This window comes from Augochlora pura, chromosome 7 (assembly GCF_028453695.1).
Source record: "Augochlora pura isolate Apur16 chromosome 7, APUR_v2.2.1, whole genome shotgun sequence".
NCBI lineage: Eukaryota > Metazoa > Arthropoda > Insecta > Hymenoptera > Halictidae > Augochlora > Augochlora pura.
In genome coordinates this window covers 937,943-964,877 of record NC_135778.1, presented here as the reverse complement: position 1 = coordinate 964,877, position 26,935 = coordinate 937,943, and the positions used below count along the sequence as shown (strand labels likewise).

General features: G+C 41.5%; 3 protein-coding genes across 3 annotated transcripts; 1 reads left to right on the top strand and 2 right to left on the bottom strand.

The window, feature by feature from the left end:
• Positions 1-398: 398 nt before the first annotated feature.
• On the top strand, positions 399-4,447 carry Elgi (E3 ubiquitin-protein ligase NRDP1 elgi). Its single transcript, XM_078187403.1, has 3 exons — positions 399-1,491; positions 1,908-2,495; positions 2,559-4,447. The coding sequence occupies exons 1-3, from the start codon at positions 1,402-1,404 to the stop codon at positions 2,826-2,828; spliced, it is 948 nt and encodes a 315-aa protein (XP_078043529.1). The 5' UTR covers positions 399-1,401; the 3' UTR covers positions 2,829-4,447.
• Positions 3,386-23,898, bottom strand: Lana (laminin subunit alpha). The gene is made up of 20 exons (XM_078187400.1): positions 23,532-23,898; positions 19,445-19,591; positions 17,358-17,765; positions 16,973-17,186; positions 16,690-16,899; positions 16,346-16,618; positions 16,125-16,262; positions 15,745-16,017; positions 15,358-15,657; positions 15,033-15,191; positions 11,861-14,937; positions 8,004-11,672; positions 7,382-7,919; positions 7,206-7,301; positions 6,913-7,116; positions 6,664-6,830; positions 6,198-6,434; positions 5,936-6,095; positions 5,601-5,828; positions 3,386-5,496 (listed from the first exon to the last, which is right to left on the bottom strand). The coding sequence occupies exons 1-20, from the start codon at positions 23,748-23,750 to the stop codon at positions 5,219-5,221; spliced, it is 10,995 nt and encodes a 3,664-aa protein (XP_078043526.1). The 5' UTR covers positions 23,751-23,898; the 3' UTR covers positions 3,386-5,218.
• An 815-nt stretch (positions 23,899-24,713) lies between these two features.
• On the bottom strand, positions 24,714-26,564 carry LOC144472347 (solute carrier family 66 member 3). Its single transcript, XM_078185338.1, has 5 exons — positions 26,076-26,564; positions 25,829-26,001; positions 25,533-25,755; positions 25,322-25,442; positions 24,714-25,164 (listed from the first exon to the last, which is right to left on the bottom strand). The coding sequence occupies exons 2-5, from the start codon at positions 25,972-25,974 to the stop codon at positions 25,031-25,033; spliced, it is 624 nt and encodes a 207-aa protein (XP_078041464.1). The 5' UTR covers positions 25,975-26,001; positions 26,076-26,564; the 3' UTR covers positions 24,714-25,030.
• Positions 26,565-26,935: the final 371 nt, after the last annotated feature.

Sequence of the window (26,935 nt, the reverse complement as noted above, 5' to 3'; positions counted from 1 at the left end):
ACAACGAATTTTATCGCCTACAATTCAGTCACAGATAAGAATGTGAAATAAATTATATTTTGAAAAACAAAGGAAGTACTTCAGACGTGTTTTTAATCTTCAAACTGCAGCGTTCGCATAGCGAACCGTTGTAAAACATTAATTAAGAAAATTTAATTCTACAAAAACAATTCAAACGAATTGTCACAATTATGTACACCTCTCGCTACTTCTTAATTTCCCTAATTTTATAGTAATCATTGTCGAATCACATTGTACTCGTCGTAAAGTGCATTTTCCCATCTTCGATTTCAATTTTTATAAATGGAAATGTTTCAACGAAGAAGCATTGAAATTTCATTTTTCGTTCCAGAAAAATTTAAAAGCGTAGGTGGACGCACGGGACGCCACCTGTGATATAATTTTGAAGTTCGCTCCGAAGGTCTGTACAGCGCTAATGAATTTGGTAGCAAGATTCTTAATCTGTTCAACAATTTTACCGACAGAGTGCTAATCCCTGTAGATTTAACATGTGATATCGCCTGTTCTGTCATCATTTATCGATGATATCACCAATCATTTCTAAGGAGCTGGAAATCCGTCGATAAAAAATTCTAACAGTTTGAAAGATTTATCACTCGACCAGTTAGCACTATATGAACCCCTAAATTTAACTTTAAGGTTTCGTTACGAAAGGCATCGCGATCAGCCACCTACGCTATTAAGTCTACAGTCGCGTTGATGTGCCCTCGTGTTCATTCGCTGTTTCCTTTCTTTATCTCTAAAACTGTGAGATTAGATCTACTCCTACGCACCTTCAAGCCGCAGCTTGATCCGTTAGCGAGGAGGGATATAGAAATTTTCTTTGCTCCGATTGGTCGACGAGTCATTCCCGAAACAGGATCCACAGTGGATTGGATACGCAGCAAAAGCAAATCGAAGCAATTTCTACTCCTACTCTCGCTAACGAGGTGCGTGTTGGAGTCGGAGAGTCTTACCAATCTTCAGGTACGTATTACTGCAGTTGCAAAGAAATATAATTACAATTCGACGACAGATGACAGCACTGTTCGCTCCTATCAATATGGCTAACGTATTTGCCCTTGCCTTCGCGTTTGCCTCAAACCCCATGTCTAAAAGTCCAGTTTATATTCAGTTCCCCAGGTCCATGCTCTTTCTATTGAGCCTGTTGTTCCCGTCTGGCTTCATAATTTAGGGGCGCTACTCTAATTGTAAGTTCGTGCGGTCCCGCAATAATTGAAAAAGACAGTTGGACCGGAGTTTTGTTGTGCATGGCGCTGTTGGATACATACGCATGAAATCGGGTCGAACCAACTCGAGTCGCAAAACCAGCTGAGGAGTGAAACGTGTTTGATTACATCCGTCCGTTTCGTGCCAGAAATATATAAGTAAGTAGGCAGTATGGGGTTCGATATGACCCGATTTCTGGGCGAAGTCGACCAGGAACTAATTTGCGCGGTATGCTCCGGCGTCTTGGAGGATCCAGTCCAGGTATTGTCTTCTGTTTCGGTTGTGTACATTTCGAATACTCGCGATCTGTCGATGTTGTACTTTTTACATAAATCTAACCTCACTTTTTTTTTCTACACAATATTTGTTTTATTTCCATTGATCGAAGACGAACATGCTTCTCGATGCTCTACGTCGCGTTCAATGTTTACAACAGATTTCTCAGCAACGCTGGCTAGAATCATCAAATATGTTTGAAATAACAAAGTTTTAGCAACTTTCGTGCTATCAAAACAATCGTAACCGTCAGCTTCTCTGCTCCAATCACTTCTTGTTTCTGTTTTCTTCGTCGATTAAATTGCACTAGCTATTTGTGTGTGCCCACTTATCCTTAACAACGGTTACTGCAAAACGTTTGGCTTGGCTTAAAGAATGGTAGAATGAGCAACATGTTGCAGGCGCCTGAATGCGAACATACTTTTTGTCATACATGCATTACCGAATGGATAAAAAGACAAGCAACCTGTCCCCTGGACCGGACACCTATAGATTTCACTCAACTGCAAGTGGCCCCCAGACTGTTGAGGAGGTTGTTGGCACGTCTCAGCATCAGCTGCGACAATGTCATGCATGGTTGCCCGGAAGTGGTCAAGCTGGATAATTTGGTCTCACATTTGGAAAAATGCGAATATAATCCCGATAGACCCATGCTTTGTGAACAAGGGTGCAATGTTGTTATTCTTAAGAACGAGCTGAAGGATCACAATTGTGTCAGAGAACTCAGGAACATTATACAAACGCAGGAAAAGAAAATCATGGACATGAAACATGAGCTGGATGTACAAAAGCAACAAATAGAAAACAATAAAAGGGAAATACACGCGATTCATAATATTCTTAGTTTACTGAAATGCGGACATCCGCGAGAAGTAGGCATCATAGCTAGGCACGACGAAAGGGAAATCGCGAGGTGGTCCGCCAGTCTTCCTCCAGCTAAAATAAATAGGTGGGGAGGAATGATCTCCACACCTGATGCAAAGATGCAGGTAGGTAGAACCGATATCTATAAATTATGCATGTAAGTATACCAAACATCGTTTTTATTTCAGGCAATGGTGAAAGGAACACTGATACGTGCCGAATGCCCAATTTACGTAGTCAGTCAATTGATGGAGAACTGCCATGAGAGAAACTGGCCGTCTGGTTTGAGATCTCTTGAAACCAGACAAAAGCATAAGCGACTGTACGGCGATTACGTTTGCAAACGATTACCCGGCAAGCAAGCAGTGGTGGTTCTCCATTATGACAATAAGCACATGCCTGCGTTCATGATGACACGACCTGGATTAGTAATGATCTTTGCACATGGTATTGAGTAATATTTTGTACAGATACTAAATACCATGCGTGGAAGATATTTTAATGCTCATTTATTTTGTTGTTTGTTAACAATCATCCGTGATTAATCTTCAAGGAATATGGAGATATCTTTGTAATTATGAGCAAGTACCGGGATATTTACTGAATATGTCTGTATTATGCATCTGTGGCATAAATTGTTTAAAAAGTATTGATGCAAGCAAAGGGCCGTATGCCATTCGTGATAAAACAATTGTACAGTTACAATTGCCATGTAACAAATATATCTAATTGATTGTCTGGATCGTTACACTGTGATATACTACAGTAGTGTCTCTCGTAGTGCCGTACAGTTCAAGGTCCATGAACCTAATTTCTGTTGTCATAAATCCTCGAAAAAAAAGGCAATTCAATTGGCTGGAACTCTCATGAACCAAATTCGGATCGCCAAAAAGTGTTTTATTTGAGAAAGTCTGAGGTAATTTCTGATAAAGTCTCGGCTGGTGTTTATTGGGGAATATGCACTGCGAGAATCATAAGAGCCGTGCATTATGGAAGCCATTATTGTACTGCAATGAGAAAGTTCATGAAATTGTATGACAAATAGTCTGCAGACTTTTTACTTATTACTAGAACAGTATTCTGTATATGTACATTTTTGGAAATTCGATTCTTCGAGCACAATGAACAGCAACTATTTGTCAATGATTTCAAGAAATTTTTTTTTACACATATAGAAGTCTGTAAGAGTTTACTCTAATACCTTAGACGTGTAAGTAACAGATGAATAGAAATTATCAGTATGGTAATGAATACTATTAAGATTTGAATGTGTTCTAAAAGGTAAGTTTAGAGGTTGAGGAGAAGAAATTTTGTTCTTGCTTCCTTATCACTATTTATATGATTTGAATAAAGTATTTCTATGGACATGTACACCGAAAGACAAATATAGAGCAACAATCGTAACTAAACCTATGCATTTTACATAGAATATTATGTGCACGTTACTTTGGTTCACTGTCACAAGCATTTTTTGTATTTAGTTTTCATGAAACGTACAATTTTAGAGAAATATTCGTTTTCTCGGGGTGTAATAAAAAGTTACATAGTATTGATATTCTATTTTCTTTTTCGTCTTTGCACAAATATGTTATTATATAAAATAGAAATTATTATAGAATATCACTGTGTGTTGTGTCACATAGATTTTCACATCATAACACCGATACACCACCAAATATTTACAAATATAATTGTGCTTAAAATTTTTTATGCTTTTTGGCATGATCGAACCTTTAATAAATTGAAAATGAGTCTGCAACTTCTATTTATACATAATGATTAATTGATTGCAATAATTCTTATAAAGTGATTTATTAATCCTTAGATTATTATAAATAAAAATTTCCTGGTCCATTGTGATATTGACTCTACAGTCATAGTACTCAATACATTAAAGCATTGACCAACACATTTTTTTGGCGTTGATATGCGTATTGAAAGATTATAGGCAGCTTTATACACAGGTTGACAGTTGTTATGATTATAATGAGTTTGATTTTTGTGTATTGTAAGTCGTTTATTACATAGTTTATTTTATTTTACGCACGTCATAATAAAAAAATATGCAATGAAATGGAAATTAAATAGAGTATTGCATCCTTTTCACACTATAACGTATCTTTAAAGTATGTAAATTAATCACTATCAATGTTCTCTACTAACGATAAAATGTAGTTTGTGTAAACTTTATAAAAAAAAGAAAAGACTGAATCTGCAAGTATCCTTAATTACAATGTTATTTCGTTCATTTCCGTCTTAATTGACTAAAAACGTATTTTGCTAAAAAGATATTATACAATTCTTTCAAGCAACAATTACATAACTTATGACTGTTTTTATAAGTATAATGCTCTTCTTTGGTTGCGTGTTACGATACCATACAAACAGTTGTGTACCATTAATTTTTAAATCTGACAAACCACCTAACGATGAATTACAAAATTGCAGTTTACATGTGTGCTTAAATAAGCATTGGTAGAGATACGAAGTTCAATATTCCACTATAAAAGATGGAAAGATCATAACAACGTTCAGTCTTTTGTGTACCCGGTCGTAGTGTAAAATAATTTTCCGAAAATTCTATAAAATACACACTGAAAATATTTGACATTCATCTTTAAATTGATTATAATGGGTTAGCCCTGAGATATGGCACTCGATGTACGATTCCAATTCATATTCAATTATCTTAGCTACTAATAAAAATATACATCTTGATGTATAAAAAGAAAACAAACAGATACAATTGATAGGAATCGTTTAACTCTACGAGTATAAGTCCAATCACTATTTTTAACTATCATACAATTTTTTATAATCTGTTTTATGTCACGGATTTCTAAAATTATTATATCGTTGGACATACACCAGCGATAACCTGCCCGTAAGCGCGTTCTGGACCTAGATGTATAGGTTGCATGTTAATGAGAACACTTGTGATGCATCCAACATATTGTGCCTGGGAAGTACTTCCCTTTAATCTCTTCCCAAGCGGAAGGCTCGGATGGCCACCGATGAAGATTGGGTGTTTTGATAGAACTCCCGCCACATTTTTACCACCGATTATACCAGGCGGTGCTGCTTTATGATCTACGGATAGCAGCACGGCGTTCTTCTGTTTGACAGCTGCAAATAAAAAAAAAAGGACAATATATATTTTTGTGTTTTTGATTCATTATGAAATTGATCATTTTTATTTAATTTCCCTTAATAGAAATTGTTTGCATTACCTCGAATGTTGTGCCAGTTTCCATCACACAAAGAGTTCGGGTTCATCGGCTCCAATGAAGTCTCTATGGTGCCCTTCGCCGTTTTCACCAGGAACTTTACGGTTCCGTTGATCATTTCCAGGATTAAATAGTCTCGTTTACCATGTACAGAGAGCAGATGACCGGAAGTCGAACGCGGTTTGATATCCATCTGAATGTCGACATTTCTGCCGACTGTAAATCTGTCCACTGAAATCATATTGTTATATTATTGAGTAACAGTGCACAGTGGGATGTTTTCTCTTTTTTTAAATAATTGAACGTTATAAAGAAGAATCTGAGAAGATCATACGTACTTGCTCTGAACAAATTGCTTCCATTTCCGGGGTAGAAGAATAACCCTGGCTCGACTTTCTCTGAGCATGAAATTACCCCTATTTTGTTCATTGGTTCACCAACTGGTTGTCCATTTACCATAAAGTTGCCAAGGCATCCGTTGAACGTCTTGTTCGTACCCTAATGCAGATAATAATCAAAGCCAAATATTAATGGACCATTTAGCACAACGAATGTTCTATAGTCTACAGTATTCTTTATCTGAGTCTTTAATTTTCTTACGATCACTTTGCCAAGAGTATCCTGCGGAATACCACCCACGTAGAAAGGCGGAATCACATTCATGGTGTTCATGTTTCCTTGCACATCCCTGGTACTAACGGGATTTTCCTCATCAATGATCAGTTTACCGGAACTTCCTTGCCTCGTGAATTCCACCAAATGCCATTGGTTGTCGTTTAATTTCTTCTCGCTGATCAACAACTCTGGTCCATTTCCGCAATCGAATTTATAGTGGATCTTGATAAATTCAAGAAAGAAGATTAGGTTTATTTGTATGAAAAATAAATCATTCTCTAAGCTTTTAAGTATTTTATGTCGCGAGATTCACTGGAATTGTTTGCAAAAAACACATACGTATATTTACAACATGACAACAATCTCAAACGTTTACCGGATTCATCTGGATACCAAGTATAATACATATTTTCGCACTGCTATTAGGCTTATCGCTTTATGGACGCTTTACCTTTCCATTGCTGACGTAGACAGCTATCAAATTTTGATCGTTCAAGTCGGAGGCGTAGAAAATGATTCCTTCGTCGGCGATCGTCTTCACGTCAATTTGGATGTCATAGTAATCCTTATACCTTCCATTTAATGATCTGTACTCTAATCTACTGTTCCTAGCGGTACCTAAAGAAGTATATGAAGAGTTCTTGTCACTTTTTTTTTCATTTCTACACATTCACAAATTAGAGCTTTCTCTATGTCATACCAAATCTCCAAGAATTGTTTAAGTCAGGATCAGTTGCAGGATAATAAGGTAATCTGCATTGGTCTACGTGGTATGGCGGTTGCGTCTGGGTCGTGGGAATTGTTGTTTCAGTTGTTGTAGTGATTTCATCGTGATGAGGACCACGTCCCTCTAAAGTAGGCTCCTCGTCGTCTATGTCTTTACCCAAATCAACATCGATAACGTCTGTCGAGTTTAAATGATTACAAGCATTATCACCTATCACTGAGAACAATTGGCATATTGTAAACATTAGCGATAAAGATCATACTTACTGATTGCGGTGGATACTTCAACATTATCATCTGGACTTTCCGTGGGCAGCAGCGGAGGCTGAACGTCTGGTTCTGGCTCCACAATAGTAGGTACACCTACACGAGGTCAAATTATCGTTATAAAGGAAGATAACAAGCCCAATTATGTTATAAGGAGAGATTTTCAGTCAACATACCAGCAGGATCTCCGCCTTTGCACTTTCCTAGGAAAGCATGAGGCCTTTCTGTAGTGTTTGCAAAATTGATAATGACTCCGTTCAACGTTGTATCTCCAATACAGCCCACGAATGGCGTCATTTCTCCAGTTGGAGGGATACCAAATGTAGCTGATAAACCGCCAATGTACAAACTGCCGAGAGGTATATTCAGCGTCGATGGTGCTATGTCATTGGTGTAAGTCTTAGTATCGTCAATGTCGAGTTGCAACGAGTTCCTCGAATGAGTTGCCGTAACTACGTGCCACTCGTTGTCGTTGAACTTGATACTGGAAGGACTCGTTCTGAGGACCTCGCTCAGACTGTTAAATACCAGAACTCCGTCGATCAGAGACAAGAAACTGACCGCACCAGTTTCTGGATCACTCACGTAAAAGATTAGACCGTCACTGGCCAGTGTCTTAAACTTCAGATTCACCTGGAGCGTATTCTGCACGGAGATGTTCGGCCACTTCACGTAGCCTGGCATGTTCTCTTCGAAGGACACTAGACTTGCAAACTGTACAAAACAGAGCATGTTAAAGTGGCCAAGATTTATTAACTGTTGAAGAGAAATTCATTCTAAATAACATGCAAAAATTACCCTAACTGGACAGCCTGGAATAACTCCAAATGCCTGAACATTGCGGCTCAAGTCAACCACAGTGTCCAAGATGACGACCTCGTCGATGCAACCCTCAAAACCATCATTGGTCACCTGTTCGTAAGGATGTCTGGTGTTGGGAGGATACCCTCCAAAGTAAAGATGATCAGAAGATACGAGATTCTTGTTATTGCCATACGCCTTGCTGTTGACCATGTCAACACCATCCACCTTCAGCACTCCCATCTTCTCGAATCTCAGTGCCTCCAGGTTATGCCAGTTTCCATCATTGTACCTGTTCATGGACGTGATATTGGTCTCTCCTTCTCCAAGGTCGTATTGATAGAGCACGTGACCGTTTCTCATTTCCAGAGACAAGAACTGTTTGCCCTTGCCCATCAAATAGATCAAACCATCCTCGCTGAACGTTTTGAAGATCAGTTTAATACTGAACTTCTTTTTATCAGGGGAGATCTGGGAAGCGTTCTTGCTGAGGATGGCATACCCGTGTTTATCGAATCTGTACCCGGTACTGGGTTGGAAGTTGATCAGTTTGTCCCTCTCTATCGCCGGATTCTGATTGTTCTCGCCATCGATGAAGTTCCAGAAAGACACCGGAATGTCCCCTATCACTAGTTCTTCCATTTCGCCTTCGAATGAGGACACAGTCACTGCGCTTTGCATATTGAACGAAGATGGATACCCGCCCACGAAAAGCTTCGAGTGTTCTTGGTCCACGCTAAATATGGCGTGCGAACCTTGCAACACTTGGTCCGCTACCTCTAATCTATCCTTCCCTTCGCCAATGTCTTCTCTGACAATCAGCTTCACGCTCTTGCCGGTCCTGTCAACGATAATCTGCCGCCAAACATTGTCAGACACAAATTTATTGTTGATGATCTTCTCCGGTCCGGATCCCAAATCCATGATAAGTACTGGATAGCCGCTTTCGATCACCAATGCCATGAAATCGTGGGTCTTCGACCTAGAAATCTTCCGATTGTCTTCGTTCCCAAGGTACAACAGGAAACCGTTAGTATTGTTGGTCCTAAAGTACATGGACAGTTTGGTAGATGTTGCCAGCAGTGGAAGGCTTTCAGGGTTCTTGAGTTCTAGTGTGGTGTTCCTATAGAAAGTCAGACCGATCTTGAATCGATCCGCCAGTTCCCTCGCGTTTGCAATCTTGTTTTTCAATGCATCAATCCTGCTCTGTAAATCATTGCCTCTGGTATCGATCGTCTTTTGACTGTCACCTATATCGTTCAACAGTTTTGCAATTTGAGGAAAATGTTTGTTGATGGTCCCCAACTGCTTCATCGCCTGAGAAACATAACGAGAAGTTTCAGAGATGTCCTTCGACAGCTGTTTGGTACCTTTAAGATCTTCTGGTATCTTGTCTACGACGCCGTGCATGCTATCAACAGCGTATTTGATTTTTTGTTCGACATCTTTGGCTTGGTCCATGGCATTCTGAGCCATTGTTGAGAACGGTGCTGGAATAGTCGCGAGAACCTTGTCGATATTATCTAAAAACTCTTTGTTACGTTTATTCTGATTGTATATGAAATGGTTATCCCCCAATGCATCATCCAGATCTGCCTGACCCTTGATGTTCTCTGAAATATCTGTGGCCAGCCTCAATAACCGTACGGAATCGTTTCTCGAATTCACCATCCGTTGTTCTATACCATCGAACAGAGCGGTTACATTATTAGCAGCATCAATAGCTTTTGCTGTAGCATTCTCTGCAGCCCCGATAGCCGTTCTAATGTCCCTGTACGCAGAGACAGCTTTAACAGCATCCGTATTCCTTGTATCAGTCAGCATGCCATCCAAATCCAGTGATCTATTGTAAAGGCTATCAGCGTGTTTACATGCCTGGACAACCGACATAAGCTGTTCCTGCAGCATCCAGTCATTTTGTTCCATCGTCGCGTTCAGCGTTGCCGTTAGATCGTCCTTTACGCTCTTCATCAACGTATCAACATTTCCAATCGCGATGTTCAATGCTTCGCTAGCGTTTTGGTTGAGTAATTTCCCACCTACGATGTCTTCGTTTGCATCTGCGGCTGCGGTCTTCACTAGGTCATAGAAACCAGTTTCAGCGATGATCCTAGACTCCTGGTTCATCTTATCTGCCTTACTAGCCAGCTCTTGAGCCCTCCAAGTGATCTCGAGCAGGTCATCCAGCTTTCCGGTCGCATTCTTAATTTTGCTGCTCATATTCTCTACGATGCTGGAAAGATTGTTCACAGGAATGTTGTAGTCCAGCATCTCCGATACGAGTATATTGGCATGATCCGCTTGATCCGTTGCTCGATCCCGGAAGTTAACGAAGGACACTTCCTGGATTCTCTTCAGGACCTCTTGAGCTTCTTTTAGCGCATTATCTACCTTCGTACCTGTTCCTTGTTCGATATTCGAAGCAAGGAACTCCAATTCCATGACCGTAGTCGCGACAAAGTTGATCTCATTGTCCACATCCGACTCAAAGTTGTTCATATTCTCAAGTGTATCCTCTGCAGCCTGTTTCCACTTCTCGCCATTGTCCACCATGAAGTCGATTTCTCGTTTTTGATTCGAAACGTCTAACTTCAGCTTATTCACTTGCTGTTGCAGAGGCAGGAAGTTCACTTTAGTAGGATCCAGCAACTCCACCTCTGGGTATAGGTCATTCGCCATGTCGCTGATGAACTTCAATCGTTGATTGGTAAAATAGCTCTCCGCCACCGTGTTGAAATCCTTAAAGACAGGCTCCAGAAGATTAGACAATTCGTCGGTGACATCCAGAAGGTCTCCTGTACACGAGTCGCAGGCGAAACAGCCTTGGCCTGGGATGAGAACATTTCTGTATGGACAGTGATCACATTTTTCACCAATCACACCCGGCAGACAGGTGCATTGACCAGTGGTGGTGTTGCAGGACACTCCTACCGAGTAACCTGTATTGCATCCGCAAGATGTGCATCCTTCGGGTCCATAATTCCAGTAACCAGGGATACATTGGTCGCATCTACGCCCGGTGACACCCGGTTTGCACTTGCATTGTCCTGTAGAATCATCGCACTGGCTGCTCTCAGATGCTAGACCACAGTCACAGGCTTCACAGCCTTCGCAGCTGTCATAGCCATAGTGATCAGGAGCGCAGCGGTCGCAATCCTCTCCTATGACATTATCGTGGCAGAAACACTGTCCTGAGTAGCTGTCGCACTGTTTCATTCCACATTCCTTGCACACGCAGCTTCTGCAATCTTTCCTGCTGACGGCATCACCGTAGAAACCTGGCTTGCACAGATTGCAAGCCTCGCCATAAGTATTATTCAGACATCGTAGGCACTCGCCAGTGGTAGAGTCACAGGCATCCACCTGATTAGTATCAATGTTTCCTGAACATTGGCAGGGCTTGCAGAAGTCCTCGTATGACTCTGGGTTACCGTAATAACCTGTGGCGCATACTTCGCAACGCGCGCCATAATAACCCGGCAGACAGTCGCAACTGATCTTGTTACCCTCTTCGTTGACTTCGCAACCCGTGGCGAAATTGTTCGATGGAACAGGCAAAGGACAGGCACAGATTAGACAATCCGTCGGAGTTCCTCCAGTTGCGTTGCCGTAATAGCCCTGCTGACAAAACTCGCAATGGTCCCCTGTCGTACCATCTTCGCAGTTCTGCAAATAGAAGTTTTATTTAAAAAACTGGAAAGTATCCAAATTAGCCTTTACCGATTCCCAAAATTGACGCAAACAGTATATGGAGAATTTTATTTTCAATATTTTTTCACAGACTTAAGTAAGCTTTTGGTACATGTTTAGTGCAGCAATATAATAGAAATCTGATTGAAATTCTAAAACCATACCAAACATATTCCGGTGTTGACATCGCAATTGTCGGCATGCCCGTTGCACTCGCATTTCACGCAAGCTCCATGAGGCCCGGACTGCAATCTATAATATCCATCTGCGCACTCCTCACAGGACAATCCTTGATAATTCGGTGGACACTGACACTGCTCTACACTGTGGGCTGGAACATTGTAAGGTGAATAGAACTCTGTCGTCGTGTCTAAAGTCACATGAGACAACGAGGCTGTGACGCTAGGGTTCCAGTAGGTGGCCCTGATATGCACCGCTTGAAGATTCTCCAAGACAACCATAAGCTGTTCTCTGGTAGCGCTGAGTTTATTCTGCGTTAAGAAATTCGTTTCCACCAGTTCCAAAGAGGATTCAAAGTCCATGAACGAGGGCGGTTGTTCCTCGGCATAGTAAAGTAAAATAGTGTCGTCGCTCTGTAGTATCACGTCCGGTGCGCTAACCGCGTTGCCGAACGGTCCAGGGTTGTAGTGAGCTGTATAATTCAGGAATCCCCCATAAGATGTCAATTTGCTTCCTAGATAAGTGTCGGGCGCAGAAAAGTAGACCACTTGACCGAAGGTATCGTTTCCAGTCAAACTAGTGACTATACTGGTTTCGTTGAATTGTCGCGGATCCGACTCTAAAAACTGTGGATTGCCAAACTTCTCAGAAAAGGTAACCAATCCCCATTTCGTCATATCGGACATGTGGGATCTGTAAAGGTCAGCCGAGACGCATCTGGTGGTCTTGCCAAAACAGAAACACTTGGTACAACCTTCCTCGTTATTCTCTTGAATATCGAAGGTACCTTCTTTGCAGATATCGCAAGCAGACCCTTGAACATTAGATTTGCAAAAACACTCGGCAGTGTACTGGTCACAAATATCATTCGTGGTACCCCTAGTATCGCAGTCGCACTTTTCACAGTGTGGAAATTGCGAGTAACCGGGTTTGCATCTGTCGCACTGCCTGTCAACGACATTCTCTTTGCAATTACAGGTGCCGTTAAACAAATCGCATTGCAAGTTGCCATCTACCACACCAAGAGGGGAGCAATTGCACTCCTCGCAGCCAATTATGGGATCGAAACCGTAAGTTCCACTTTCGCACTGGTCGCAGCGCTCTCCAGTTACCCTGGGCGGACAATTGCAAGCTCCAGTTGCCAGCTCGCAGAGGGCAGTGATAGGACAGTTGCAGGGTTTGCAATTGGGAAATCCGTAAAACCCGGTCTTGCAAATTTCGCAGCGTCTACCGATGATGTTAGGCTTGCAGGGACATTGTCCTCCGAATTTTTCGCACTCGAAGCTGATCGTGCCATTGATGTCGCAATTACAGGGCAGCGCACGGTTGTTGTAATTAGCTGTTAACGAGAAGATCGAGTCTCGACAAAAACCTTCCTCGGTCTTGTTAATATAGAAATGATTGTAGCCGCATTTTTTGATAAACTCTTTCGTTTGATCGAACTGTATCTTCTTGAGAACCTTCTCATTGTACTGCTCGCTTGGAATCACCAAAATGTAGTCTAACCAGATGCCGTTTTCAGCATTCTCTTTGAATGTAATCACAAAGTTCTCTATCAGTTGAAACCGGATATTACCGTCAGCCTGTTTAACGACACTCCTGCATCCACTGTTGCTGGGACAATGAGGAGCCGCCATTTTTGCTTCGTAGAACTTTCCGTTTTGCAGCAGGACGTCCAGTTCGTACTCTGGATAGTCTGGTTGGTAATATTGAACGACAAAAGTGTAGTCACCAGGTTTTAAAACTTTAGCATGGATGTCGACCATCGTATTAGTAGCATCCAAATAAATGAGCCTGGTAGTGCTGTCGTAGATGCCCAAGGGTTTATTAATGGCCTCAGGAACCATGGTAACGCTCTCGAATTCTATCTTTTTGGCGTCCGCGGCACCTGGGAACTCACCTTTGACGCAAATACCATCTTTCCTCACGCAAATAGATTTAGGCTTTACATAATCCAGCGACCATTGATTATAAGGAATTGCTACTACAGAATCTATAGCAACGTTAGACGTAGATTCTCCGGTTAAAATAAGACTGATATAATTGGAGGGAAAGTTGATGACCGCAACTCTGCCGTAGGTATCTGTGACTACCTGCCTACAGATACTGGTGTACTTGCAGGGGTAAAGAGTAGCTTTTCCCTTACCAACTGAATTTGCCTCTATCAGCAAGGTAGAAGTAACTTGTTCTTTCTTTGGTGTGACGTAGGTTACCAGCAATACATGGGGACCTGGTTTAGAGACTCTCAGATCGAAGTGTATCTCTTCTTGTTTGTCGTTGATCAAAGGTACTTCATCTCTGTCGATTTCTTCTAGGACGTCTCTCTCGACGAAGTACTCGGTTAGAGGGATTCTAACGTTGTTTTCATTCAGGAATCCACCAGCACCATGGACGGAGTCGAACCTGGTCAGGTTCAAGTAGCCGTAATGACGACAGAGTCCTTTGGATCCCACCACACAGGGGATGTTCACGTCTTGGGTTAAGATTGATGCTTCATAATATTCGGATGGCAGAAGCACGAAATAATCGAGGAAAAGGGTCTTCTTTGTTGCAATTCTGAAGAACCAGCGTCCAGGATCCATCACCATCGGCACCGGATGATTACCTTGTACTCCGGCAACCGTCACGAACGATGGTTTAACCGACGGTTTAAAGTTGACTTTAAATTGTTGTTCTACTCCGGATGGATTTTCAGGCGTAATCGTTATTGTACCCAAGATCTGCTCATTGTTCGGATTCACGTATCTCAACACCATTCGATAAAGCGAGGACTTTTGGATGTAAACCGGAATGATGATCTCGTCCTGCAACGCTGAAAATACCGCGTAACCTTTCCAGCTGTAACCAGGGAAATATTCCTCGGCAAAACCATAACGAACTTCGCTATTGCTGGGCGTTTTGCCACCCTCTACCTCGTATCGGAACTGGTGGAGGGTTGGGAAATAGTGAGCTTTTAATGGTTCGTTACAAGTAAGTCCAGTGACTCGTGGTTGGCACTGGCATTGACCCGTTTGCTTGTCGCAGATTGGATTCACTGATCCACCGATGTCACACGCACAATCTAGAGGATAAAGACATTTATTGCAGACAGAACTGGGTAATATGACAATGACAACTCCAATATTTGTATTTATTAATAGTCGATTAAAAGGTTACCTGAACAGCCAAAGAAATTGCTTTCCTGAAGATTGTAAGTGCCATCCGTGCATTGATCGCAACTCCTGCCTGTTACACCCGGTTTGCAGGTGCATTGGCCGTTCTTCGCGTCGCATTCACCGATGTTCCCAATCACACCTGGTATATTACAGCGACATTCTTGAAAAGAAATCAATGAATTAAGACGATTATAAATGAATATCCCACGTTTCAACGGTTTGTCCGCTGATCATACTATTCCTCCTCCTTAGACCCTCCTAAGGTATTATTCGGTTTAGTGAAACTTTCAGCAGCTCGAAACAACAATGTTTCCCATTCAGCTTACCTTCGCAACCTTCAGGGTTGTAAGGCTGCAGGTTCCAATAAAGTGGTTTACACTGGTTACAGATTCTTCCCTGGACGCGGTCTTTGCATTGACAAAGCTCTCCAGCCGGTAATGAACCACATCCTTGGAAGGCCTCGACGACACCTGCTGGGTCACAATTACATCCCTCGCAGGTAGGGAAATTGTAAAATCCTTCCTTGCATTGGCTACACCTAGATCCGTCGAAATTCTCCCGACACTGGCATTTGCCCTCCGCGTCGCAAGAGGCGCCTATGGAACCATGGCTATCACAATTACAAGCTGCGACAAAAAAAGATATCGTTACTATCCAACTATTCCGAAAAAAAAAAACAGGTCGAGTATCATTTACGAATTATTCATTCATACCGATGCACTCCGGATACATGTAATAGCCAGGGCTACACTGGTCGCAAGCCTTCCCAGCGAAATTGGTGAGGCAGGAACATTTGCCTGTCACGTCGCAGCTGATGGATGACGAACCCACCGTACTGCAGTTGCAAGGTCTACAGTTCGGGTATCCGTAGTATCCGTTGATGCACTGATCGCATCTAGCACCTCCGTATCCTTCTTTGCAGAGACAGGTGCCTCTCGACTTGTCACAGATATCCGGTACGGTTCCGCGAGCATCGCAGTTACAGACTGAGAAAGTTTTGTCAATAATTATCTAACCGTCTGTTTATCAAACATATATAAAATGTCTAATATAATATAATATAATATATATAATAGTCTTTTTAAATACGTACAAGAACAAACGGGATAGTTGAAGTAGCCATCTTCGCAGATATCGCAGGTGCGGCCGCCATAGTTGTTCTTGCAAGTGCAGTTGCCAGAAATCGCCTCGCAAACATCGTTGAGAGATCCCAGCGGGTTGCAGCTGCAAGCTGCAATCGTGAGAAGCCCCTTGAATATTCTTTACCAAAAAAAGGAATTGTCACCGATTTTGTATCGAAAAACATCTTCTTACGAGAACATTCAGGGAAATTGAAGTATCCCTCTGCACAGTGATCACAGTAATGGCCAGCGTAGTTCAGCTTGCAGGGGCAGGATCCGCCGATCGCCTCGCAGTAATCACCATCGGTGCCATTTTCATTGCACTGACACGGCTCGCAGTTTGGATATCCAAAATATCGATTGTTACAGCTGTCGCAGTTCGGCGATCTGTATTCTTTGCGACACTCGCACTTGCCGGTCTCCTCGGCGCAGTTTCCGGTCAAGTTGAAGTTGTTGCAATTGCACGCTGGATACGAAATGAAATGTGTCGTTAAAAATCGAAACGGTTATAGAAGCTAGGGAAACGTAATTGCTCACGTTGACAAACGTTGGTGGCATTCAGCGGCATGTCGCGGGGCCTGTAGAAGGTCGGCTTGCACCGGTTACAGTTGATGCCCTCCGTGTTGTCTCGACAGTTCTGGCACCAGCCGCCACCCTCGTAGTTCCCATGGATGTCGAGGGATAGATGCTTCTCGTCGATCTCCGCGTCGTACTTGCACTCGTCCGTGTGACCAAAACAATTGCAGGCTGGACACAGAAGAAACGGTAATCGAAACCAGCACTATAGACGTTGTCGGCACACTAAATCAATTTTGCTCACGTTCGCATGTGAACTTCTTAAAAGCCGTGGACTGTCGCCACTTCTTCTGCTCGTAACCCTTGCAGCAGGTCGCGCATTGTGGTCCGCAGGTATTGTGCTGGCATCTACAGAAGAGTTTCTTCGGCAGCTTCGGGTCCAACACGTGGCAAGTGCTCGCGTGCCCGTTGCACATACACCGACCGCCGATGCTGATGTCTTTGATCGAGTAAAAATACTAGAACCAGGAAAATCTCACGTATTCCCGATTCCCTTGTACACGAATATTGTTGAGCGTTCTATTTTTTTTTTTTATTCGATAGTGTAAAGCTAAAATTAGATCTCTCGGGTCGTTCATTAGAAACGAGTTTGTATCTGTTCCGGGACATTCATATATCCCGACACTCACCCTCCTCGTGACAGTAGGATCCTCTCTGACCAAGGACATCAGGTGTCCCAGCAGGTTCTTTGTCCTCAAGAAACGAAAGCGGACGTTCGTCGCCCTGGTCCATTCTTGCAACAGGGTTGAGTTGAAATAGTGTGTCGCGGAAGGACGGTTGTTTAAAATGGAAATCGGTATCTCGCCGCCCTCCAGCGGCACGATCTTCGAGTACTCGACTGTACAGGTCACGCTGTCGTCCCTCGTAATCGGCTTCGTGCTGTCCACGCCGAAGTAAGTCAGACAATCGTTGGCAGTGTCGGAGAAATATTGCCAGGGCGACCAGGTTTTCCCGTAGTCCTTCGATTTCTCGAGTGCCCATAGACCGGGCCGCGGCGAGTTCCCCATTTTTATGTAGATGTAAGCCACGTGAAACTCCTGAAGAGAAAATATTCTTAGAAATCTGCTAACAATTCTCTCAATTACATACGAATGGATAAAACTATTCTTCTATTTTAGCAGTCGAAGCGATCATTAATTTTATTGATCCTGAAATTCTTACTGTAACAGCTCAGACATTAATCGTTCTGACTGCACGAGTTAGGAAGTTGCATAATTGTTTGTAAATTTTTTTTCGGACGAGAAAACAGTACATTGTTTCCGTTTATTTCCGTCGAGGACTTTCTGCGGAAAAACAGATGTTTTAGGCAAAAACCATCGACTGAGAGAAACAGATGTGCCGGATTGTCAAGCTTTCGGAAGCTTTACGATCGTGCCTCCGCTCCGAAATCCTCGAACACGTGGACGTGAACACATAAGAGAAAGAGAGAAAGAGAGAGGGAGAGGGGGAGAGAGTAAGCGTGTCCTTCTAGGAAACTGTTTAGCGAAAAGACAATAACCCTCGAGATGGGAACACGTTCGTTCATGTTTCACAAATACTTCACAAACTAAAAGACTCCGAGTCTCGTTCGGAAAATTTAATTTCGCTCGAAATCCCGTTCTACGACTAGCAGATTTTCGGATTTTATGCGTTTATGGAAAGAACTGGATCGATAAAATGTAAAACAGGAAGACACAGAAGTTGGGAGCATTACAAAAATTTCAGTCAAATTTTATATTACAGAAAAGCTTGCAGTTTGATTTTCTTTTAAATAACATAAATTATTTAATTAATTAAACATTTTTCGAATTAAATAACACAAAGGAAATGCAATAGAACGAACGATAGGATTTATAACGAGCATGTTGCGCGAAATAAGATTTCTATTATGCAACAAATTATCTCGAGTAACGTTTGCTTTTATTGTTTAATGACGCCGGAAGGGAAAAAGCAAATATCCGTGGAGTTTCTGTGTGAAAATTCGTTCGTCGAACATCAGGTTGAACGAACGAGAAAGAACCGTACCCCGCTCCCTAAAACCCGTGTTTTCTATTGTCCTCCGGAAGCAAAGCGAAGATAATTCTTTCCGCGCTTTGCAGGAAAACGCCTACCGCTTGATAAAGCAATTCATTACAGATAAAACGCTTACTCCACAGGCTCATTATTTCCTGTTGTCATTAATTCTCTCCCTTTCAGTCTTCGACGCTGTCCTGTCTCAAACGTTCGCTAAACGATCAAATCCGACTCCCAATTCACAAGGAAAACGCTTCCTTGTGAACGATTTTTATTTAACAATTTTTGTTGAACGATTCACGTGAACAGATGCAAATCTTACATTATAAAAACACTGTCTAAGGCCGACGCACGGTTTTCAATATACAATATATAACAGTAGAATAATTTAAAAAATTCTAAAAAATATAAATTAAGATAAAATTTTATTACAAATAGAAATTACTTACTTCAAGAATTTTAGTTGCCTTAGAAAATTGTTTAAAACATTTTTCAATGACTTCTCAATATTTCTAAAGAATTTAAGTAGTGTAACAACATGATTTATTGTATCCTGAAATCTTTCGGAGAACAATAGAGGTATATACACGATTTTGAAAGGTTTCGTAAATCTGTGTGCAAAAGGACTCGCAGTCTGTTGCTCCAACTGATCGTTTATCGTACAAATATTCGAAATAAAAGGTCCAATAATTGATCGGCAAGTCTCAGCGATCGAAACGCTTACCTGTCCCAAGTTGATCGTGAGGTTCACCTCGTTGTACTTCATTCCCCTGGAGAGCGGTGGCGATTGCCACCAGGTTTCCATTCCGTCGACCGCATACTCCGGCGGATGCATCTTTTCCGGGTTCTCTGGATCGCAGTAATCGCATACCTGTGCAACAAGTACAAACAACGGATCATGTTTCGCGTCTCCGATGAGATTGTCGGTCGTATATCGGGGCACGAAAGGTCAACAAGTCGAACGTAAAGAGCCGGTGATTTCAATGCGTGGAAATGGCTCTCGCCTATTCGTTACCTGACGCTTTTTCTACCATAAAACATTTAATCTACCAACGTTACGTACAGTTTCTGACAGTCGCATTCATTGTTTGACCAATTTCAATAATATCATTTTTCTCTTCTCCGGTAAGCGTCCATTCATGATTCCAGTCTTAAGTCTATCCGAAATTCATTCGATTCTTTTATTATACGTTCGTATTCGCATGAACGTTCGCAGCTCAGTTATCGCGAGTTACTTCATCGTTACAGCAACCAGAGGAAACAACAATCTTAAACACGAAAGACGATCGCATTCATAAATACTGTTTCGCTGTGAGTCAATTTAATCATGGACTATAAATAGGTCAGTAAACGAGCCGAGCTTCCCGAATCTAATTAAAAAAAAAAAAAGAAAAAGATAATAAACCCGATAAATCGAAATTGAACTATCGACGATGTTCCGATTTTCCGGAGAAAAACTTTTGCTTTCCTTGGTAATAATAACAACAATTATCTTTATCGCTCGCAGGAAAACTGTGATAAGCGTTGCATATGTATGTGTATGTGTGTGTGTGCAGTGTACGTTTGAGCACGGAAAATCTAAAAATAATTTTAGCGCTAGGGGAACGAGCGTAGAATACAAAGCGAATAATCAACTTCCTTCGGAGATCTTGCCGTGAGATCGATCGTAATAAATTAAATGCAAAAAGTCACGAATTTTTCGACCCGAAAGATGAATCTTATTTGGACGCGCGCGCTCGTGTCAGTTAGACCGGTTGGAATTTCAAAGAGAGGAGGAGATGGTCAAGTGTTATCGAGAGGTCACCGTTATCAGTCGATCCTTATCATCCTTCTCACTTCTAGCCTACATGACGTTTTCTTTCGCCCGCGTAAATAGATACACGTAACGCCGTAGAAACGGCTGCCATTGACCATGGTGTCCTGGACTAATAGACCGACAACCGAACTATTTCAACGGGAACACTGTGCCCATTCAAATCTCGAAAAATTATAGTATCGCATAAACTCAACTCCGCCAAACTCTCGTTCGTTTTAAATTCTGAATTTTCTTCAATTGAGAATTTTCTTCGAAAGCTTTCTTCGATTGAGAAAAGAAAGTAACGTATACCAATTCGAGATAATCGCTATCAATGGATTATGTAACTATCGGCGAGCGAATAGAACGGAGAGCAATCTTCGGATGTCCCATTGTTTGCTATTTATACATATACTGTCATTCCGGTCATTGACTATCTTAGATACGTTAGACTAAGAATCACGGAACGGTGAATCTACTTGCACACTCTAAATTTCATTGCATTTCGTTGTGTCAGGTGCCATAGGCATCTGCGAAACGTTTGCATAAGCCTAGACAATGTAAACCAACTGAAACGCTGTTCCGAGCTAATTCGTTTGCTCGAAGAATCGGGATCGCTCGTAACGTTCTAAGACTAGGCCAATCCTCGGAAATGATAACTCGTGATACTTCTAAGAATTATATCGTTAGATTATGACAGGAAATCGAGAGCAATATTCTTCTTTTAAAAATGCCACATTAAGGAAACGAAGTTTCTCGTTGATCGTCCATTCCGGATATCATGAATCGAGAACCTAACGCAAGTGAACGATCTGTGGGACAATTTTTTATTTTGCTGCGAACGAATCGGGCACCTAAGTGGCGGCGCTGCTGCGCGGCTCCATTGCCGGAAAAGTCAGCAATATTTTATCACAGTTCGTCGTAGGCGACCAACGATAGACCAGATTACTAGATCTTCCGGACTGGTTCCCAGGAAGTCTCTGAAAAAGATTCCGGCCCGAACATCGTTGCCGGTTAGGCCCCGGGAGGGGCCTCTTTGTCCCGGTTCACATGCCGGCCGTTCTCGCATCAATGTCCCGGGATAATATTCGGCGGTAAGAACGATTATCGTCTCGGATTACTCCGGTAATCTCTGCGCAAACCGAATCTCCTGCATTTACTCGGAATCAATTATACACTTTGAAATCATTAAATATATCAAGTCATCTCTCTTCGTGTGTCCAGAAAATTGCTGGCATCTTGCATGTTGAGCGAAGAAAATTAAACTGATTTTATGTACAAAATATACAAAGCAAGTGTATTCCTTTCACTTCGACATTGCTCGTAATACGCATTTTTATTTTGCAAACTTGTAAATTATACGAACGCGTAACGATCAGAAATAAATACCATCGGGTCGCTTTCAATAATATGTAAATGGAGTTTTGGAATTTTTTCGGTAAGATTTTTGGTAAAATAATAAGTAAGATAATTGAGATCAAATTTAATTCGTTCATTGAGATGAGATTTGTTCGATCTTTGCGAGCCGTCTGCTTATACAGATCTGAAATTAAATTATCATATATTGCTGCTACTATGCTACAGCGAAACAGTAGACAAATAAAGACAGTTTGTTTAAGGGAACAACGCAAGCCGATAAAAATCGACGGGTTCTGTATCGATATAATTTGCCGAGGAAACCTCGTTAGGATTATGGCAAATAATTAAGGGATACATATTGACACGATTGCAGCGAGGATGACGTGATTCCTAACACATGGTCCCAGGTCGCTAACAGTCGGCCGTTACGCGTCGATTAACGAAAGCTATTCGTTCCCGTATGATTTCATTCACGCTGGCTCGCATAAACGTTTGCCGCGATCTTCCCTTATCATGCGGCCGAAGAGCGATACCGTTGCGGGGATACTAACCGCTGAAACGACGCGCGGAAAGAGAAGAAAGTCATGCGCTGGCGATGATTAATCTGCTACGGTGCTGTGTGTATACGTTCAAATATATTCTGCAGTATGTTCGACACGGTCGATCGTTCGCGCTTCAATCTCGGATTTTTATTTCGTTAGCTGGGAAACGACGAATAGGAAGTAGTTGAGCAAGCGACCGGTTGTCGTGGGATTGATAAACTTTTGGACCTGAAGGACTAGCACAGATAATATTCGACTATAGAGTGTTCGAGTACAGAGCGATTTCGAGCAGCCTGCAGATAAATGTTAAATACGTGGTAAAAATAGGCGATCGAACGTGGAAATCGACCGGCAAGAAGTAAACTAAAAGCTCAACTTAATCCCGATTCCACCTGAGAGCTTTTAATAAATTTTGTAAAAAGAAATGTTGCTCGTCTTCTGGTTACTTTTAGAAGTTTGGTATATCAAGAATTATATAATTAATTTTTTCTAACTATTTGGTAGATATAATTGTGAAATATAATCGATAAATTCTTTCTTGGCATCGCTAGAATATTCTCCACAACCGCTGGAAGCAACATTTAATGGTAAATAATGTTGATAAGATCGCAATCGCGGAAACTGTGCGAGAAAGTATGAAACCATATTTAAACTAACACATATATTTATTTAACATACTTAGTTTCGAGAAGATTAAGCGTATCTACTCGAATAAATATTCAAACGAGCTTGTACGGTTTAAACATGTCTATATCTTTTGGTGCTAACGCTCTGCCCGATCGACAGTAATTATGAAGACCGTACTAATTATGTTCGGTTTACAACAAACTCTTTGCTGTTCTACTTGTATCTAAGGGAAACTTTCTAATTTTGTCTCCAAGGAACCCTTGAACGGTTCCCCGAAATATCGTTTGAAAACCACTGCTCTCAACTAAACATAGTCATTTAAAAGCACCCAAATATTTAGATAATGTCCAAAATTGATGAACGATTTTATGACAATCTTTGTTTTAACAATTTTGACAAAATTTGCAAAATTAAGAAAATGGCAGGTGCTATTTGAGCCGCGTTTGCTAGAAGAAAGACGTTACGTTTGTAGCTGAACATGTACGTACCTGTCCTTGTATGAGATTGATGTCCTCGTGCTGATCAGCGTTGGCGCCCACGAGCTTGCAGTAGAGTTCCGGGCCGGGGGTGTCGACGCCACATGTGGCCGACGCGACAATTTCCTTGCCCTCGGCGAGGTTGAAGTAAGGCGGCGTCAAGATCTGTGCCCTGGCCTGGTGGAGCAGCAGGAACCAGACCAGAGAAGCGGCCAGCAACCACCTCGGCATCCTGACAGCGGAGAGAGATCAGGCCCGCCACCCGTCGGCACCTCTCCGTCGTCCTCAATCCGCACCGCGTGTCCTTTCAGCGATTCTGCCCAGCTAAGAGAAACTCTGCCCTCTTCCTTTCTATCAGTTTCTTCCGCCCTTCTCTAACTCTCCCCCTCTCTCTCTCTCTCTCTCTGTCTGTCTATCTCCCTCTTTTTCCCTCCTCAGGAGAACACCACGAGAGGAACGCTCAGTTCCTAATGGTGCCTGAACGGCTTCTCGGTACAGACTGACAGACCGGAGGTCACCGAGGACCGGCAGCCGGCCATGGTAGAGGGGCGGCGCGGGTGGAGGGTCCCATCGCGTGGTCCATACATCGCCGACCGTACACACTTTCAAACCATATGCTATCGTTGCCGTCCCATGGACCGTACACACGTATGGGACAGAGTATTGTCTCCGCTTTTTTACCGCGGGGTCCATTTCGGAGGTCAATGCGAGGATTCGTGTGACTGATTCTTGATGTGATCACGGAAAAGCTACAGGGTTGTCTAGTTAATTTCTGATTGGGGGATTGTGCACAGGCAAAGGAAACTAAAAAGCACCGCATGCGATTGCCGGATTTATGTTTTTATGTTGTACGGTATTGTACAGCGTATATTGTATCTGGCCAGTGTTATTCGATGGGATTCATATATGTTCATAAATCAACCCTTGTGCCGGCAGGTAATTGATTATCTCATGAGTATTTTCTAAAGATAAAGTAATCGCGAGTAATAGCGATATATGGTGTAGATTTTCCTTCATTTTTTTTTGGAATCTAAAAACAAGATATATGAGAGACTAATGATTGTGATTATTTATTTACACTTCATCTTCCAAGAATAATGAAAGGAAATTTTCCATTGAATAAGCTACTAGGGAACAAAGAGGATCATAGTGCGGTGTAAACATGATTTTGAAAAGAAATCACAAGACGTCGAAATTTATATTTTGAGATCAATCATTTAGTAACAGTTTTATTCAACAATCCTCCTGAGTATTGAGTAAAATTAAATATATCTAATTAGATACACCGTCTGTTAAGAGAACATCAAGTCACCGATATACAATTAATTTAATTCCAGAAAAAAAATTTGAGTATATTGAACCAGAATCTATGTCCCTTGAATTTCAATACCTTACCGTGAGTCTACGAAGTTTCAAGTACAATCGGCGACTCGAAGATCGTGCGCCCTTCTTATATCAGCAAAAATATGACTAAATTGACGATACAGGAACGTTGAGATCATTCCGAATTTTTAATCCTGTTTCACAGGCTTCATTCTGTAGTAAATAGCGGAAACCATGATGCTGGAGCTTAGCAAGGTTGATATCATAAAATTTCCTAGCAGGAACGTGTCGGCCGAGTCCATCCATATCGTAAACACCCTCGCTGTAAACATAGAATAACCTTAGTGCGACTCGTTCTTGATCCGAGTTGAGATTTATTATTGTCTCAGTTTAAAACAATCTAGCAGTTTCTTCTTGTATTTAACTAGAATGGATGGGAAGAAACTAAAGACCAAAAATTTTCGGTATGATCAACTTACTTAGATTCGTGAAGGCAGAAATGAACCACGTGATCGGCGACACAGAGTCCGCGTTTTTCGCACGCAGTATAGCGAGCAATTGAAGGATTTTACTCGAAACAGAGATCGGAGTGCACATTGGCTGCAAATTATACAAATTTTCGATATTATTGAACGCACGATTCGGAAGCATTATCGAAACAATTAATTCATTATTAATTGATCAACGAACCGCTAAAAACGTGAGAACTATTTTTGGAATGATCTGCAGTGCAAGAGAAGCACTTGTAATAAAATAAAGTCCCGTGAACATTATAAAGAATGTATTGAGTTTATTTAGGTGCTTCAGGACCAGAAATATTAGGATATATTCTTGTAATAGAATAATAGGATACTCCAAATAAGACAGCACAGAATAGCCATTTGTATAATTATAACTGGTCATCACTGTGTAACTGAAACAATTGAAAAATGTTGGCCAGAATTTATTTATTCCGATACCGGATTATTATTTTTTAAGAAATTTACCTTGTCAGTTCTAATAATAGACTCACGATTGATATCTGATCGGCCGACTTGGAAGAGAGCAAGTTCAGAATTTGGGGAATTTTCAAAATAAAACACATGCCTATCGTTATAAGACTCAGGATATCTGCCAATTGTTGCAGCACCATGTTTGCCAATTATTTATTTGACTGGTCCTACGCTTGAATATTAATTTTACAATATGCTCGCGTTAAATGGTTTCCACGCAATTGTGGCATAACGAACTTACGTATTAAATGATCATTCGATTTTAAACAGATACGTCGACAACGTTACGCACACTTCGCTTTAATCTATTTATCGGACTTCAACATTTTTTTTCTTCGATTATCGTTTAAACAATTTACAGTGTTGCACATTCGCACAGTACTAGACTGCCAGTGCTTTGTTATTATAAGATTCTAAGCCCGTGACAATATTACTTTAATACAACTTTTTCTGCATCCAGTATTAATCGTTTTACGGCTCGCCTGTGTGAGAATTGTCGCAACCACTAACGCTGACGTGCAGATGACAGCGGGGAGGTGAGTGTCTTATATCTACGTTTACAATGTGTTACGCACACCCCGGCCATCGCCAGAAATGTTTAACACTTGCATAATCACAACCGCAGAAAGCACGTATACATAAATAACAAGTTAGAATTCATAATTGTTGGGCGAACGAACGCTCCCAAACCACGACAACGTCATCGTTGTCGATACCGTCCGGTGTCGTGTTTACTTTGGTTTATTTTTATTTGGGGAGTTCTCGGTTACAGAGTTTCTGATACTGGTCTACCAATTGCTAAAACGTTAATAATACCTATTACAATATCCCTAAATAAATTAAAATGAAAAATGGCGAATGAAAACACAGGCTAAGAGATAAATATTTTTAGCAACAATGTCGGATTGTTTGATTGTATCTAATATTTTAGTTTTTAAAATGCAGTAATGAATTTGGTAAGATATTTCTCTGACGGCACCTACGATAAAATGCTCAAGTTGGTTGTCAATTGGTTACGCAATTTTTACAACAGATGGCGTAACAAGATTCTAAAAACAAAATTGTAAACTGTACATCAAAAATTAATTACGATAAGTTCAT